The sequence below is a fragment of the Cannabis sativa genome, unplaced genomic scaffold (genome assembly GCF_029168945.1).
Source record: "Cannabis sativa cultivar Pink pepper isolate KNU-18-1 unplaced genomic scaffold, ASM2916894v1 Contig1, whole genome shotgun sequence".
Lineage (NCBI taxonomy): Eukaryota > Viridiplantae > Streptophyta > Magnoliopsida > Rosales > Cannabaceae > Cannabis > Cannabis sativa.
Genome location: NW_026870037.1, coordinates 228,012 through 244,802, shown reverse-complemented (window position 1 = coordinate 244,802; position 16,791 = coordinate 228,012). Strand labels below are relative to the sequence as shown.

At 36.4% G+C, this 16,791-nt stretch overlaps 1 protein-coding gene across 1 annotated transcript; it reads right to left on the bottom strand.

Annotated features, from left to right (window-relative positions):
* Positions 1 to 10,373: 10,373 nt before the first annotated feature.
* LOC133032956 (uncharacterized) lies at positions 10,374 to 15,123 on the bottom strand. Its single transcript, XM_061107442.1, has 4 exons — positions 12,739 to 15,123; positions 11,579 to 12,493; positions 10,734 to 11,251; positions 10,374 to 10,642 (listed from the first exon to the last, which is right to left on the bottom strand). The coding sequence occupies exons 1-4, from the start codon at positions 12,817 to 12,819 to the stop codon at positions 10,501 to 10,503; spliced, it is 1,656 nt and encodes a 551-aa protein (XP_060963425.1). The 5' UTR covers positions 12,820 to 15,123; the 3' UTR covers positions 10,374 to 10,500.
* Between the last annotated feature and the right edge of the window lie 1,668 nt (positions 15,124 to 16,791).

Here is a 16,791-nt window from a genome sequence, read left to right as displayed (position 1 = left end):
CTATCAAAGTACAATAGGCTGGTGCAAGTGGAACGTGTCAGTGAAGATGGAAAATGTCTATGTTTCTCATTGGCCTTGTCCAAAATTATCGAAGATTGGTGGAAAAGGTTATCATCTAGCTCTATCTGAAACTAGAAGGATCTACAATCCATGTTCTAGAAGTAATTTGTAACCATGAAGGACTTTGATATGGAGGTCATCTTGTTGACCAAAATCAAGCAATAAGTCAGGGAGAGCCTCAAAGCTTATTTCTAGTGGATGATGGAGGTAACAACCAAGATGAAAGTTAACGATGACATGAAGTTAGTGACCCTGCAGTCGGGGACTTCGACATGATCCTTATTTTGGAACGAAATGCAAAGACAAAAGTTTGACACTTTATTAGACTTTTTGGCAAGGACCAAGGTTTTATAGTCTATAAGAGGCTTAAACTTGAGTCTTTAGGGTGGCTCTTAAACCCCAATCAATTTCAATAGCTCCACACAACAACTCATGATTTTGTCTATTCTACCTCCTGGAACCGAATACACAAGTCCAATCATCTACGAACTCGCTACCCCAGGGTATGGGCCTCCACAAATGAGTTTCTCCACTTTTGGAATGGCACAGACTGGATGCAGTGTCACTCTCACTAGATCCATATGAAATAACAAGCAAAAGTTCCAAAGTCAGGTGTGAACCAATCCTGGAGCAAGAGAAGTGGAAATACTCAAAATCGGAGTGAAGCTTTGAAGAAAGGCAGAAAAGGATATGATGCCTAATATTCTGAATATACAAATTTGATCCACACTCAAGAGAATGTCTACAAGGCCACGTGCAACACAATCCATTACAGAATTCCCCCTTCAATGTACAAGGGAGGCAAGCATATAAAAGATCCTAGTAAGAGGTGTGAGTACCATGGTGACATCAGACACACTATGAATAAATAAGATTACTTGAAGGATGAGATCGAGAACTCATAAAGAATGGTTATCTTTACGAGTGGGTGAGAGTCCCAATCATATATATGGGACAAAAGGTAGCCCAAGGATACTTGGTCATTCCTGGATATCATGGAGCCATAAACCCTCCTTAGGGTGTGGTTTACCAATAAGCTTTGGGAATCTAGGCCTCTTAGGGGATCCTAAATATCTAGGCATCCAGAAATATACAAGCTCCTAGACCAGGGAACCCCTATTCTCCAGGGGCTACTCCACCCCCATGGACAGATGCGTCGCGACCATTTCCAGAGGTCTGCATATCGTCAAAAGTACTAGGAATGCCTAGAAGAGGTATCTTAATGAACTCAAATAGGTGGGGGAAATGTAACGCCCTATTGCTTAGGCACGTTATAGTAATTTTCTACTTACTATGCACACTTTTGCTAATCAAAAGATTTCTCAAAAATCGTGTCAAATTTAAATTTTTTTTATTAAACTTTAAACTTTTGTAAATATTTATATTAGAACATAAAAGTTGGGATCTTGTCTTTAAAATTTACAATCATATTCAAAATATACTTTATAAACATGTCGCACAATGACTACAAAATAAAGGCCCACGTCGTCCTGAGACCAAACTCTCCAGGTCTAACCATCCTGATATGTACAATCACCTTCGAGCTTTGGACTCATTGGTGCTCAGCCTTAGCATTTCCTTTACCTACACATGCAAACAATAACTCTGAGTCTACAGACTCAGTAAGAAAAGCATATAACATATAACATATTACCGAATTGTATTTAGACACCCATACACCTATTTACAAGGCTTAATAGATGATCAAGAACGTTCTTAAAAGAAGTATGACCTTTGTACCACATGCACTAAGTACTCGTCCCCGTACTAGTGTTGGTAGGGCTGAATCATACCTCGAGTACCATTGAGTGTTCTATCACATGCACTACATACTCGTCTCGTACTAGTGTTGGTAACATTGGATCGTACCCTTTAAACATCATATACTGTACTAATGCACTCTGTACCGCTACCATACTAGTGTTGGGTTGTGGATGACTTAGTCCGTGTATAAGCTATCCAATAGGAGTATATTGTTTATAACTACTCATATTGGCAATTGTAGTTTTTTTTTATCTCTTTCATCTCTTTTGTATTTTTATTCATATTTTATAGAAAGAGTGTCTTTGCTATGTGAATGAGAGTGTAATTCGACTCTACCTCTGCACTTGGTCTCCTAGTGATTATTTTGAGTCATTAAACAAGTTAGCAAAGGAGAAGAACAAAGTGTAAAGCCTTCGGGCGAAGATTCTCCAAACCTTCGAGAGAAGGTGGTTCAAGTCTTATCTCGAGAGGAAGCAAACACACTTCAAGCAGATTGTAATATCCAGATAAGTCTAATGGTAAATAATTAGGGTTTATATTTATATTATGGGTTAATCAGATAATAAGTGGGATTATGATCCTACTAATTTATTTCAGCATAAAATTTAAATTTTGCTATAAGTGAGTAAATAATTGTAATTTGTAAATTACGGAGATTTATATAACATGTGTGAATGTAACATGAGCTATATGTGGAATAAAAATATTTTCAGGTTCGGCGATCCTGAAGACTCGATAAGTGAATATATAAGCGTAATTCGTTAATTATGGAGATTTATTTAAAATAAGTGGATATAATATGAGTTATTTGTGAAATAAAAATATTTTTAAGTTTGGCGACCCTAGAGACTCGATTGGAGGCCAAAAATATCACAACGGTTTTAGTTAGAATTATTGATGGGATTATTATGATCAATTGATTTTAGAAATACCGAAGTATTTTGGGGTACTAGGAGTCGACCAAATACCCTAGAAATATAAATTTTTTAGCGGCTAAAAAATAATAAGATAACTATTAATAATGAAGTTTTTATTAATATTATTATTATTATCATATCAATTTATATGTATAAAATTATCGTATAAAAATTTATATATATTATATAAGTTACAGTAAACATAAACGAATGACGACGAACGAAATTCTCGTTCTCCTTCCTACGATGAAACCTTCTCTTTTTATATCCATTTTCTTCAATCTTCAACTCGAAACCCAGCGATCTAAGCTTCGGTAGTAGCAGGATAACAAATCTTTCAAAAGGAAAAGCTTAAGGTATAGTTTAATTTCGTTTTAAGTTTAAAAACAATTAGTTTCGTATAGGAGTTTTGTGAATTAGAATAGTTATGAAGGTTCTGACCTTATAGGATTATTCTCGGGTAGCCATGGGACTAGTTCTGATGTTTACTTGTTGAATTCGAGGTGATTTTGAGTTAGAAATAGAGTTTGGAACTTTTTAAAACTTAGTACGAACGTTAATGGCGTTTTTTTATTTAAGGGCTCGATTTTATTTTCTGTTACGTAAGGATGGTAATATTTATGGTATATATGCGCCCTGTGAAGTTTGGAGTGATTTGGATAAGTTTTGGTAGTGTTTCTGTGAGTGCTAAAATTAGGATTTTCGAGTTTTATAATTTTTAGAAATTCTTAAGAGATCAAAAATCGTATTTTTGTCATAACTTTTGACTCGGGTGTCCGTTTTGGACATTCTATATACCGTTTCAAAGCTTGCAACGAGCTCTACAATATGGTGTATGTTTTAGAGCCAAAATATAAGTTTTATTTTAGTGTATTTATACCGCGGAGTTTGGTAGAAAACTCTAGATTGTCTTATGTGAATATTAAGCAGTGTTTCGGGATAAACACTAATTGATTTATCGTTGTTGTGACATAGGACCGAGATCATCGGGGATAATTCTCCACTTGGGTTGGCCGAAATGTATAGACCTGGATTAAAAGGTAAGAAAAGTATATTGTACTGCATAGTACGTTGTATGTAATACAATTAGTATTGTTATAAATTGATTAATATTGAGATATATTTTATATTGTTATATAATGAAAAGATTGATTGGTTGAGTATCGATAATGTGATGATATTATGCATGTGATATATGATCCCACCTGATTAGGTGATGCGATTTTCCTGGCGACGTACTGGGCGTAAGTACGGGCGTCAGTGATATATAATGAGTACCGAGCGTAGGTACGGGCTCACCTGATTAGGTGATGCAATTAGTTCTGGCGACGTGTAGATACGACGTCAGTGATATAAAAAATTGCCAGGTTATTGCATAAAATGAATCTGTTTGTAGGGTTTCCTCCTGGCGACGTGTAGATATGGGCGTCAGTGACATATGATAAGTATCGGGCGTAGGTACGAGTTCATCTGATTAGGCGATTACTCCTAGCGACATGTAGATACGGCGTCAGTGATATGAAAATTGCCAGGTTATGGCATAAAATGAAACCGTTGTACGGTTTCCTCCTAGCTACGTGTAGATACGAGCGTCAGTGACATATGATAAGTACCAAGCATAGGTACGAGTTCGTTTGATTAGGCGATGCAATATATTGGTGCCAAGTTATGACACATGCTCACTTGATTAGGTGATGCAATTGTATGATATATGGGTGCTAGGCTATGGCACGGGCTTGCCTGATTAGGCAATGCAATACAAGATTATCCTATTTAAGCATCGACTTGCCTAATTAGGCAACGTGATGTTATAAAGATGGTTACTTTATGAGGTAATATATATATAATTTATATGATTAAATGAATTCTATTATTGGTATAATGGTTTTGTATTACCAAATATCTGCATACTGATGTTTATTCGTGGCAGATGCTAGTAGTAATTTGGATTTCATCTTATGAACAATGTGTGATGGTTTGATTCTTATTGTGTATAGATGACAATATTCGAATAATAAACTATATGATTATTATTACTTTTCTTGTTGAGTCCTTGTGACTCACGGGTACTATGTGGTGCATGTAAAGACAAATAAAAACTAGATCAAAAATGAGGTGCAGTCTTCTCCAACAATGTACATATTGACCTCACCGACCTGCGAGCCGAGTTGCCAGGAGTTGTTTTGGGCTGGCTGTATCTACTGTGTACTTTGATTTTGTATTTAAATTGTTGTCGTATATATTTCTTTAGCATAACTTTTTATAACAGGGATTCCCTGAACACTCTTTTTATGTCGTTATAATGTCCGTTTTTAGTGTTTTATTTTGGTCAAGTTTTTAATATTATCACGGTTTTTAATAATTAATTAATCTATTAGTATTAAACTAATTTATAAAATCACTCACATGATGTCCCTATAGATTAGGGCGTTACACGGATCAAAAGGAGTTTGAGTTCTTAAAGGTTAAGATAGATTCATTCGTGAAGGTGGAAGCATCAAGCTTGCGACATACAATTAGAGATAATATTTTTATGCATAAGTCAAAAACTTCATATTTTTGAGATCTTACTAATAAATTTTATCTCTGGACGTGACTCCGTGGACTAATAACAATCTGTAAGAATTATTGATATCACTTATAAAAACCTTGTGTGTTTTTATTTTTCAGCACTGTTATGTTTTACTAGCTTTCTAGTCTGTAGTTACAAAACTTTAGTCTGTAATTACAAAATATCTATTTTAGGAGCAACTTTATTATTTCGTATTTAGTTAATTAAATAATAAATTAGCAATTATAAAAGGGAAATTTGACAATATATGCTTAAAAATAAATGGTACACTAAAAATATGCTAGCATATTTTACATCATGCAAAATATACTTAAACCATTTTCCCTTACAATTTTACCCCTAAACAAATAAAAAATAAAAAACAAAAATTCATAACACTTTCTCTCTCTCTCTCTCTCTCTCTCTCTCTCTCTCTCTCTCTCTCTCTCTCTCTCTCTCTCTCTCTCTCTCTCTCTCTCTCTCTCTCTCTCTCTCTCTCTCTCTCTCTCTCTCTCTCTCTCTCTCTCTCTCTCTCTCTCTCTCTCTCTCTCTCTCTAGAATACACACATTGCCACCACCGGAGCTAGTGTTCGGCCGCCTTACTCAAAGGGAACTTGAAACCCAACCAAAGCTCTAAGAAAGTCATTCCTTTAAACAATAATGGGTATGTAATTTCTTTAGTAATTATTGTTTGATTTAGATGTATTTATGTTGAAAGTAATAGATCTACACATATCCGTGGTTTTTATGTACCCTTTTGACACCCTTCGTCAATGAAACACGAAATGCAGCAAGTCTGCGTGTTTACTGGTTTTTTGCAATTTTAGCGATATTTTTCGACATGGTTAGCGACATTTAGCGATTAAGAGCTGACAAGAGGTTAGGGATGACATTTAACGACATGTATCGACATGTCGCGACACAAGTCACGACACATAGAATTATTATGTTATATTGTGGATATTTTTATTTTTCTCGACACGTTCGCGACGTTTGTCGACATACTTTTTCTGTAATTGGTTCGCGATAAGTAGCGATAGGTTCGCGATATCTTGCGACATCTTAGTTTTTTATAATTTGTGGTCATTTTGGTTTGCAGATTCAAATGTGTCTGTAGTTGTACTATATGATGGGGCTTGGGCAGTTGAAGGTTTCAACTGGATATTCAATAATCCAAAAAGTAAGATGTTAATGTTTGAGGTTGAAACTACTTTAGAAAAGATGAATGATATTTTGTATGAAGAGTTGGATATAGACCCTCTTGTGTATGAACTGAAATTAGAGGTGCATTACATGTACATGAAAGGCAATATGATATCGCTGGAGGCTTTAGTTAAATATAGTCAAGTAAGATTGTTCTTAAAAATGAAGTAAAAAATGAGTGTGAAAAACTTACTGCCACTGTTTGTGACTAAGGTTAAAATGCATGCGATTTTGGGGCCTACTCCGCCAACTGTCACCCTAAGAAGTGTTGTTGGGAGTTTTGTCCCAGAAACAGATCCAGTCGTAGGGATGAATGAGCAGGCCCCTACTAATATAGATGAGGATAATAGGGTTGACAATGGATTTGACCAGTTCAATGAGTTTGATGGTGCATTTTACAACAATGATCCTATAGTAGATTTGAACGAGGATGGTGATGCGGAGTTGGAAGTTCATGAACCTATAGAGGTACCTTCTTTAAGGTTAGAACTACCTCCACCATCTCCACCACGTCCAAGGGAGCAAAGGAAAGACCAAGAAAGAAGAACCCCTCGGAGTGAAAATCACGGAACACCAGGCACCAGTAGCAGCCACCCAGGTCCTCCTCGTAGTACTGTACCATCTGATTTTGAAGTTTGTACAATATTCAAACCTATTGTGTGGACAAGGGAAGACATAGAGGAAAATAATGTTTATACAACTTCTCTTACTGGTACACATTCAGGGGAAATATATGTTGGCAAGCTGTATACAAATAAGACTGAATTGAAAAATGTGGTTGGAAGGTTTGCATTGAAAATGAATTTTGAGTTCATGGTGAAGAAGTCTGGGACCGATGTTTTTTATGCAACTTGCAGGGGTTCAGATTGCAAATGGAGAGTGAGGGGGAGGAAGAGGGCACGTTGTGACATGTTTGAGGTTACTGTATTCCACAACGAACACACATGTAGCATGTATTCTAGACATGCTGATAACCGTCAAGCAGCACCGTGGGTTGTTGGCCACCTCATTAAGAACAAGTTCAAATCAAATGGAACTAAGTACAAAGCTAAAGACATACAAAGGGATATGTTTCAGGAGTATGGGATCAAGATGAGCTATGAGAAGGCTTGGAGGTGCCGAGAGAAGGCACTTATGTATTCGAGGGGTACGCCAGCAGCAGCTTATAGTCAGTTACCTGGTTACTTTTACGTGCTGGAACAGAAGAATCCAGGTACTATTACAGACATTATCACAGAGGATAACAGGTTCAAGTACTGTTTCTGGTCACTGGCTGCTTGTAGGAGGGGATTTAAGTTTTGTCGTCCTGTGATTAGTATCGACGGCACGTTCTTGAAGACAAGGTTTGGGGGCACAATGCTAGTTGCTGTAGCGTACGATGCAAATAACCAACTGTTTTCGATTGCCTTTGCAATTGTTGACAGCGAGAATCATGACTCTTGGAAGTATTTCTTGTAGAAGTTAAAGGAAGCGATTGGGAAGGTTGAAAACTTAGTGTTTGTATCGAATAGGCATCAAAGCATTGAACATGCTGTCGAGGTTATTTTCCCCGAAGCATGCCACTGTGCATGCTACAAACATATTTCTATGAATGTCACCCACAAGTTCAAGACTGATGTATGTAACACGCAAATATGGCTGGCCGCTTACGCATGGTCGAAGAGGGAATGTGATAGACATTTGCAGGTGCTTCGACAGATGGATCCTCCCATCGCTGCTTATGTTGACAATATAGGATTAGAAAAATGGGCTCGTCCTTATTGTCTAGGAGACAGGTACAACATCATGACAAACAACGCTGCAGAAAGCCTTAACAACGTGACTGAAGAATTCCGGGCATATCCAATAACTACTCTAGTTGAGTTCATAAGGTTCACACTACAAAATTGGTTTGCTAACCGTCTCGAGAAGGCAAGTAAGTGTGTTACCCCTTTGGCAACTCATTTTGAGGAAGATTTGATAAAGCAACACGAGGATGGTAGACGTAGAAGTGTCCTACGTAACGGTGCACAATTGTTTAATGTTGGAAGAGGTGCTGACGGTTCTGACTTTGAAAAAGGCGGAGATGTGAACTTAGTTGAGAGAACATGCACTTGCGGCATGTTCCAATTGCTGAAAATTCCTTGTCCCCATGCATGTGCCGCAGCGCTTACTCAGAATGTCAGTCTCTACGCTCTGTCATCCCCTATTACACAAAGGAGACGTGGAAGAATACTTACGATGCAACAATTAATCTTGTGGGCGAGGAGGATGAATGGGTGCTTCCAGAACACATGCAGAACATGAGAATCGGTGTACCAGTGGAGAAGAAACCTGTAGGTCGTCCAAGAAAGAGCAATGCAGGAAGACTACGGACTAACCGATTTCCATCGAACGGTCAAAAAGTCAAGGAACCACGCAAATGTTCAAACTGTGGCGCATTGGGACACAACAAAGCTACTTGCAAGGCCAGGGTTTGAGCATCATTTTTTTTTTAATTGCATGCATTATTATTATTATGGTTTATGACATGTTACTTGTAGTTTTTTATGTATGACTATGTTTTATCGACATTTTTTCGACATTATTTTCTGTGTATGTGGTTGTTTAACGAGGTATCTCAGATTTTTGTATATAATTGTGTATTTCACGACACTTTGCGATATGTAGCGACATTTTCACGATATGTTTGGAAATTTAATTTATTCTGGACAAAGTCGTAAAATTGCGACTTTCCACGACTACACTAGTGACATGTCGCGATATAGGAAGAACTTTTATTAATTCTGGAAAAATTAAAAATTGCGACTTTCCACGACTACACTAGCGACATGTTGCGATATAGGAAGAACTTTTATTAATTCTGGAAAAATTTAAAAATTGCGACTTTCCACGATTACACTAGCGACATGGTGCGATATAGGAAGAACTTTTATTAATTCTGGAAAAAATTTAAAAATCATGACGTTTCACGATTACTTTTGCGACATTTTGCGACATTAATGGAACTTTTATTCATTTAGTGAAAAGTCGATATCTTGCGACGTTTAACGATTACATTAGCGACATGTAGCGACAGTTACAAATTACATAAGTTACAACAATTAAAATTATTTTCCATGTCGATGAGCCTTGCAATATTTGCATAGAGATCCAGGCTTCACCTGTTTACCATTAAAATAACCTAACTTGCAGCGACGGCAGCCTTCGGGGAACCCTGGTGGTGGAGCCGGCCATACACCTGTTTTGTTAATTTTTTTTTCAAGTTGTAGTAACCTCCACTCGTTCATAAGCCGTTCATCTTCAAAACGTTTCATGTCGTCAAGCACTTTTTGCATTTGAGGCGTAATTTCCCCACAATCAGGCTCCTGCTTGATCTCTTCAGGAGTAAGAATCGGGTATTTGCCCTTGTTCCTTCTAGTAGACATTGCTAAGAGAATTATCTTGTAGGGGTAAAAATTAAGAAAATATGTAACTTATGAGATAGGAAATTGCTTTTATAGACAAAACTAGTAGTTGGGAAGGTGAGATAATAAATGTAAAAATTGAATTACACAATTGTACTCATGTTTGTCATGCACAAAGCAATCTGGGCAATTTTCGCGACATGTCGCGACACCGGGCGACATCTTATCGACATAGTGAAGTAGTTGGTTAGGCGGGATAATAAATGTCACACATTAATTACCACTTAATGTGGAAACGTCTTTTGTATCGACGTTTAGCGACATATTTGCGATATGTTAACGACATCAACTGAAGAGTCAAAACATGATTTTACTATCGACATTTAACGACATGTTCGCGGTGCTTTAGCGACATGAAACCAGACACTCAGAAACTAAATTTTTTCGACATTAAACGACATGTTAACGATGTTGTAGCGACATGTAAGTAAAAATTTTAAAATTGAACACTTTTCGATATATAAAAACTGTACAGTACTAAAAACAACTATGCAACTATGTTTGTACAATTGTAATGGAGTTCTTAAACTACAAAAAAATTACAACCCTTGTACCTATTTTACCACGTTAAGTTCTGATAAAACAAGTCTACACACCACCGATCTCTGAACATTCTCATGTTATCATCTGTAATGTTGTCCAAGAACCGATTCAGCATTAGGTGTTCGATGTACTCAAGTGCATACACCCCGCAATCACCACTGAAAAATTAACAACAAACACATTTAGAGACTGAACTGCATTTAAAGAGTAATGGCAAAGGAAATAATAATATACTATATTAACAATTACCTTGTTCTACTTTGGGGAACCACCTCACTTGGCATGCGTCTAGCATGCATTGATCTGAGTTGGCTACTGTCCCCTAAGTCCACATTCAGAATGTTGTTGTTCACTTTATCGTAATAGCCAGTAGACCTCAGCAGATGTGGAAACAGCTGAGTCCAAGGTAGCATGATGGCATCAAACTGTGCGTCGGTGGTGCATGCTAAATCATTATCGTACACCCGAATCTGCCACATATCAATATCTACCTCAACAGCAACCCAATGTTTTTGATGATCGAAGTACAGGACGAAGTATATGAAGTTCTGATCCTTCCAACATGGCATGTAACGGCTCTCCATACCCAGATAGTACTGGTTCACTGCATCTGGCCATTCAAACGTACTTCTGTCACCAGTCTCGCAGCCCCAAATGCCTATGAGGAATTGTGGAAGTGTTGTGTCCAAAATCACACCTGGCTGAGGGTACAACTCTGGAAAATGAAGGCGTCTCCTCCTCATCAAGTGTGATATGGCATCTATGTGCTGCATAAAAAAAAGAGAAGATTAATCAAAGCCGTAAATAAAGTCGCGAAACGTCGCGAACAATGTCGTGAGAAGAATTTGACTAGTGTCGCGACACTGTCGTGACAATGTCGCGACATGTCGTTAAACAGAACATACTAAAAATGTGACCATGTCGCAAGAATGTCGTGACAATATCGCGACATGTCGATAAATAAAACAGAAAGAAAAAACTTCTGTATCAGCAACAATGTCGCGAAAATATCGCGACATTGTCGCTAACACATCGACAATAAAATATATATTGCAGAAAACATCAAAAATACTAATTAATTATTAAATACTTACATCATCGTGAAGCCACTCCCCCTTTAGAAACAATGTTGTGAAGAGCTTGACATCGCCAACACCGGTGTGCACATTCCTAGGTCGGGCATTGGGAATGTCTCCAATCAACCACCTCTTGAACGTACGAAGCAATCTACGGTCTGCTGGTCTCTCCGGGTCTACGTTCTCTGGAAGAACTCGCCTCTTTTTCTTTTCCGCAGTGTAGTCGTTCAAGTACTTTGGCGGCTTCCTCTTCCTCACAAATGGCACATTTTCTGGGGGTCCAGGTAGAAGTAAGACTTCGTCCTGTGATTGTGTATCACCAATGGCCGTGATAATTGCTTCCAATGGAGTTGACGGTGCCTCGTTATCATCTGCTTCCCAATCTTCTGGGAAGACATCTTCGTTATCACTCTCCATTTGTTCCTCATTTTGCGGTGCAGGTGTGGGCTCTCCAAGTGTGGGCGCTCCTTTTACCATTGCCATCAACTCGTCCATCTTAGCCAGTAGAGTCTCCTTCAGATCTTTCTGACTCTCTGTGAAGGACCGCCTCATACTGAGATGGTTATTTACTAACCCCGTCTGTGCCAACATGACGGCTTCCTGCTGGGACTCAAGCTTCTCCAGCCGGGCCTCAATGCTATCCAACCTCTTTGCAAGGTCAGTGTCCACAGTTAAACTGGTTGGAGCAGAAGGACCTGCTGAAGTAGATGGCTCGTGTACTTCAGGTGCCGGTGGTGGTGGAACTAAATTTGCCTTTGTCACGGCCTCGTTGATGGTCTTCGCTTGAGTTTCAAACACAGACTCCCGTGTACCATCAACGTCCACCGTTTGTTCCACATCCATCTCAAAGCAAAGAGGGGCTTTACCCTCATTAATACTCTTGAAGTATGCCTCTTCACTGGGCCGGGGAAACAAACACTTCTTCACCACCAACTGAAACAAAAAAGAAAACACAGAATAATTAAAAACTGTGAAAAGAAGTCAAAAATTATGATAATCGCAAAAAGCAGCACAATGTCGCTACATGTCGATAACATGTCGCGACATATGTCGCGATAAGCGAGACAGCAAGTTCTTTCGCGACATCGCATAATGTCGCTAACATATCGCAAACAATGTCGCGAATGTTCATTTTCAATAAATTCAAAAAAAAAATACAGAACAGTAAAGAAACATACCCGACTGTTGAATAACAGTGCAATGTCGGTTGCCTTGACATCTTGTTTCCGCTGGCCCTCTGGTGTTTTCCAGCTCAACATTCTGGGGAACTTGGTCCGTTGCAGTGGGCATACTTCTTCCCCAACTTCTCAATTGCTTCGTATGCCCAGTACTGAAAGGCAGGTACATAGCCACTAACAGTGTACTTTGCCTCCTGAGCAATCTTCTTCCCCTTCTTCTTGTCAACATTATCCTTGTAATGTTGCATATTCTTTCCTAATGTCTCCATCAGCTTACGAAAAGCGCGCTCGCCCCACGGATACTTAAAGAAGAATTCGAGATCGTTAACAAACTTCAACATCTCAGGCCAAACTTGGACATTGCCCTCCTTTGATACTAATACACCTTCAATGAAAGCGATCAGTCCAAGCTTGTAGGCATCATCTTTATCTTCTCACCTCTCAAGTTGGAGCATAAGGGAGTCCAACTGAACAGAATTCTTCCCTTCAAAATAAGTCCGAACTAGATGGTCGTTGGACTTGGCGTGTATTTCCTCGTCTGTAGGGGCACTACCCATAGGTAAGCTAGTAATGAGTCCAAACTCTATCCGTCCGAATCTCATGTCATTTCTCCTTACATGAAACCAAACCTCATCCTCCTTTTCTGTGTCCACTTTCATTTTTCGTAAGAGGAGGCTGTGGACCAACGCGCCGGAGAAAGTCAACTCTCCAGCTTCCTAAAAGTGTCCGAAAGGACTAGCCTTTACTGTGTCAACCAAATCCATCTCAGTAAACTTGGCCTTGATATATCTGAACCTATCTGTACCCCGATAGGTAAGACGTCCCGTGAAATGCGAGGAAATTGGAAGTTTAAGTTCAGGAGCCATCTGCAAAATTGTCAACAAATTTGTTAGAAGTATGTCGTGAAACATGTCGCAGTATGTCGCTATACATCGTGAAACATAATCCTAAGTTATTGTTGATCATATCGCCAAATATGTCGCTAATATATCGCTAATTCATCGCTAAACACAAAAAGGAGGATGAAAAACTAGTCCTATGTACAACTGTTATATATCGCTAATCATGTCGCATATGATCGCAAACATGTCGCCAAACACACATACAAGTCGATAAAAATCATGAAACCTACGTACTAAATGCAATATCACGAATTATGTCGCTAGTATATCGCCAACACGTCGTGAAAAACACGGTTATCATAAAATCCCCAACTTTTCTAGACGATGTCGCGTTATGTCGTGAACATTGTCGCGATACGTCGCAAATTTTGCACAAAAACCAGAAAATATACCAAAACAATGAAATTCAAACGAAATCAAACAAATTCAACATAAACTAACTACATTACTTTACAATGAAGCACAAACAATTAAAAAGTAATGAAACAACAAAAAAGTTTAGAAAAATACCTTTTTTTATTGTTTTGGATCTGGGTTTCGTTTGGGGGTGTCGCGAATTGGGGTTTCTCGATCTCGTCTCCGGTGGTAGCGATGTCCTCTGCTGGTCGTCTGGGGTTTCACGATTTCTTCTTCGAAGAGTTCGCGATGTCGTCTGAGATTGATTTCGCGATTTGCTCTGGACGTCTGGGGTCGGATGGTGAGGGGGTGGTCCGTCAGTATCGCGTGGTGGGGTGTCGTGGGTGGTCCGGTGAGTGAGGGGGTGGTCCGTGAGGTGGTCCGGTGAGTGCGGTGTCTGGGTTGCGTGAGAGAGAGAGAGAGAGAGAGAGAGAGAGAGAGAGAGAGAGAGAGAGAGAGAGAGAGAGAGAGAGAGAAGTGAGAGTTAGAGGGAGAGTGAAAGTTTGAAATGGGGAGGGTAATGTTGGGATTAAAGTTAATTGGAGAGTATTTTTTTTTATTTTTGTTTACCTAGTATATTAAAACAATATATGCTATTTTTAAGCATATATTGTCAAATTTCCCTTATAAAATAAAAAATTTCCCATACTTTTTTGACAAAATAAACATCAGGAAAATACTACATCATAAGAGTCTATACATAGAAAAGACAAGTTGATGAGTGTGATTGGCTTAGAAAAAACAAAAAAAAAAGAGAGAAAAAAAAAGTACAAATGCAACTGGATACGTGCTAAGCCCTTAAGGCAACTTCAATGGGGAAACATAAATTTAGTGTTAAATTAACACCGAAAGAATACTATTTCAATACTAATTTTTTTTTCCAATTCTAACCACAACACTAAAAATTACACTAAAAAATATATCATTTATTATTATATTATTTGATTAATAAATTATATTATTATATAATTATTTGTTTTTTTAAAAAAAAATTATTTAATTATTAGAAAATACAAAAAAAAAAATGCAGTCGTCTACCGTGCCCACTATTATTAGTGGGACACTGTGGACTTCCACCAAAATAGAAATACTTTTAGAGTTAGGTTGGAGGCTTTTGGTAAAAAAATGGCTATTTACAAAAATATGGGAAAATGAAGATATGATTTGATATATATGACATAAAAACTTAATTACCCTAAATATGATATTTTTTTAGAAAAACTTACAAATATGGAAAAAGATCATGAGGAATGCCATAAAAAACTTTAAATTTGTGTTTCTTTTTATTTTTTTTTTCTTTTTTTTTGTTAGTAAAACACTAAAATAAATAAAAAATAACTAGATGTGTTTTTTTTTTACAGAAATTAAACTTATTTTTTTTTTATTTAAACTACTGTTTGTTTTTTTTTTTTCTTTGTTAAAAACTAATTATTTCATTAAAAGCATCAGGAAAAAAAAAAAAAAAACCAGTTTCATCAACATAATTCTGAAAAAAAAAACAATATAAAAAAATATAATCTAAATATAATACAAACTTTAAAAATTAGTTTCATCAACATTAAAATAAACTAACAATTTCATTAAAAGAATAAAAAAATAGTTTTATTATGTTATTTCAAATTTTTTATTTTAAGTTACTTTTTTATTATTTTGTTTTTAGGTTCGAAACTTACACTTATTTTTTATTTTTAATATTGGTATGCATGGTGTGTTGTTTTGATTATATTTGAAATTAGGTTTTATTTTTTTTTTTCTGTATTTTTGTGTGTGTGTATTTTTTTTATTTGATTGTCTGATGAAACTGGTTTCAGTTAACTTTATAATTAACATTTATATTTTGTTATGATTTTTTATAGCGTCAAAACTGGTTTCACAGGTCGAAACTGGTTTCACAGGTTTTAACTGTTCTGTAATAGGGTTGCTCCATTTTTATGATATTATTGTATTTTTTTTAGTTTGTATAAAACCAGTTTTATTATTGTATGATATTTGAACAACACTTTTTATTTATTTTATTTTAAATAATTAGTTTATGACACACATATTATTTTATTATTTTCATAACTGGTTTTTTTTAAGTAACTAGTTTTTATAACTGGTTTTTTTTATTGTTGTTCATAATTGAGTTTTAAGTTTTAATTTTTTATTTGATTATTTCAAGAAACTGATTTTTATTTGTTTGTTTTTATTTTGGTTGTTTTACTAACTGGTTTCTCACATTCCACTGTTTTTATTTTTTTGTTATTCTTTTATGGTTTTTATTGTATTTTTGTCTTTTTAATTTTCTTTGTTTCTTTTTTTTTTTTTCTCTTTGATTTTAATTTCTTTTTCTCTTCGTTATATTTGCTACATAATGTATGTTTAAATCAATTCTATTTTTTGAGCAAGCAAATAAAAATTAAATGCCAACATAAAGAATGAAGTTAGAAGTTTTTTTATTAGGTCTTGATATAAAATTTATATGTTCAAAACTGGTTTTTAAATTTAGTATCGTTTGTAAAAGTTTAATTATTAGGCATTGTGTATTTTTCATTATGTTATTGATGAAACTATTTTGTTTTTTTGCCTCTTTTAATGAAATAATTAGTTTCTTTTAATATTGATGAAACTGGTTTTTAAAGTTAGTATCGTTTTTAGATTGTAATTTTTTTCATTATCTTGTTGATGAAACTATTTTTTTTAATTCTTTTAATAAAATTGTTAGTTTCTTTCAATGTTGATGAAACTAGTTTTCAAAGTTTGTATTCTTTTTAGA

What these genes read in the sequence shown, in the direction of transcription:
- LOC133032956 (XM_061107442.1), bottom strand. Translation starts at nt 12,819, where the DNA reads ATGTTGAGCTGGAAAACACCAGAGGGCCAGCGGAAACAAGATGTCAAG. An exon ending in GGGAGTGGCTTCACGATGAT is followed by an intron (nt 11,252 to 11,578) that starts GTAAGTATTTAA and finishes TTTTTTATGCAG; the next exon opens with CACATAGATGCCATATCACA. An exon ending in GTTCCCCAAAGTAGAACAAG is followed by an intron (nt 10,643 to 10,733) that starts GTAATTGTTAAT and finishes TTAATTTTTCAG; the next exon opens with TGGTGATTGCGGGGTGTATG.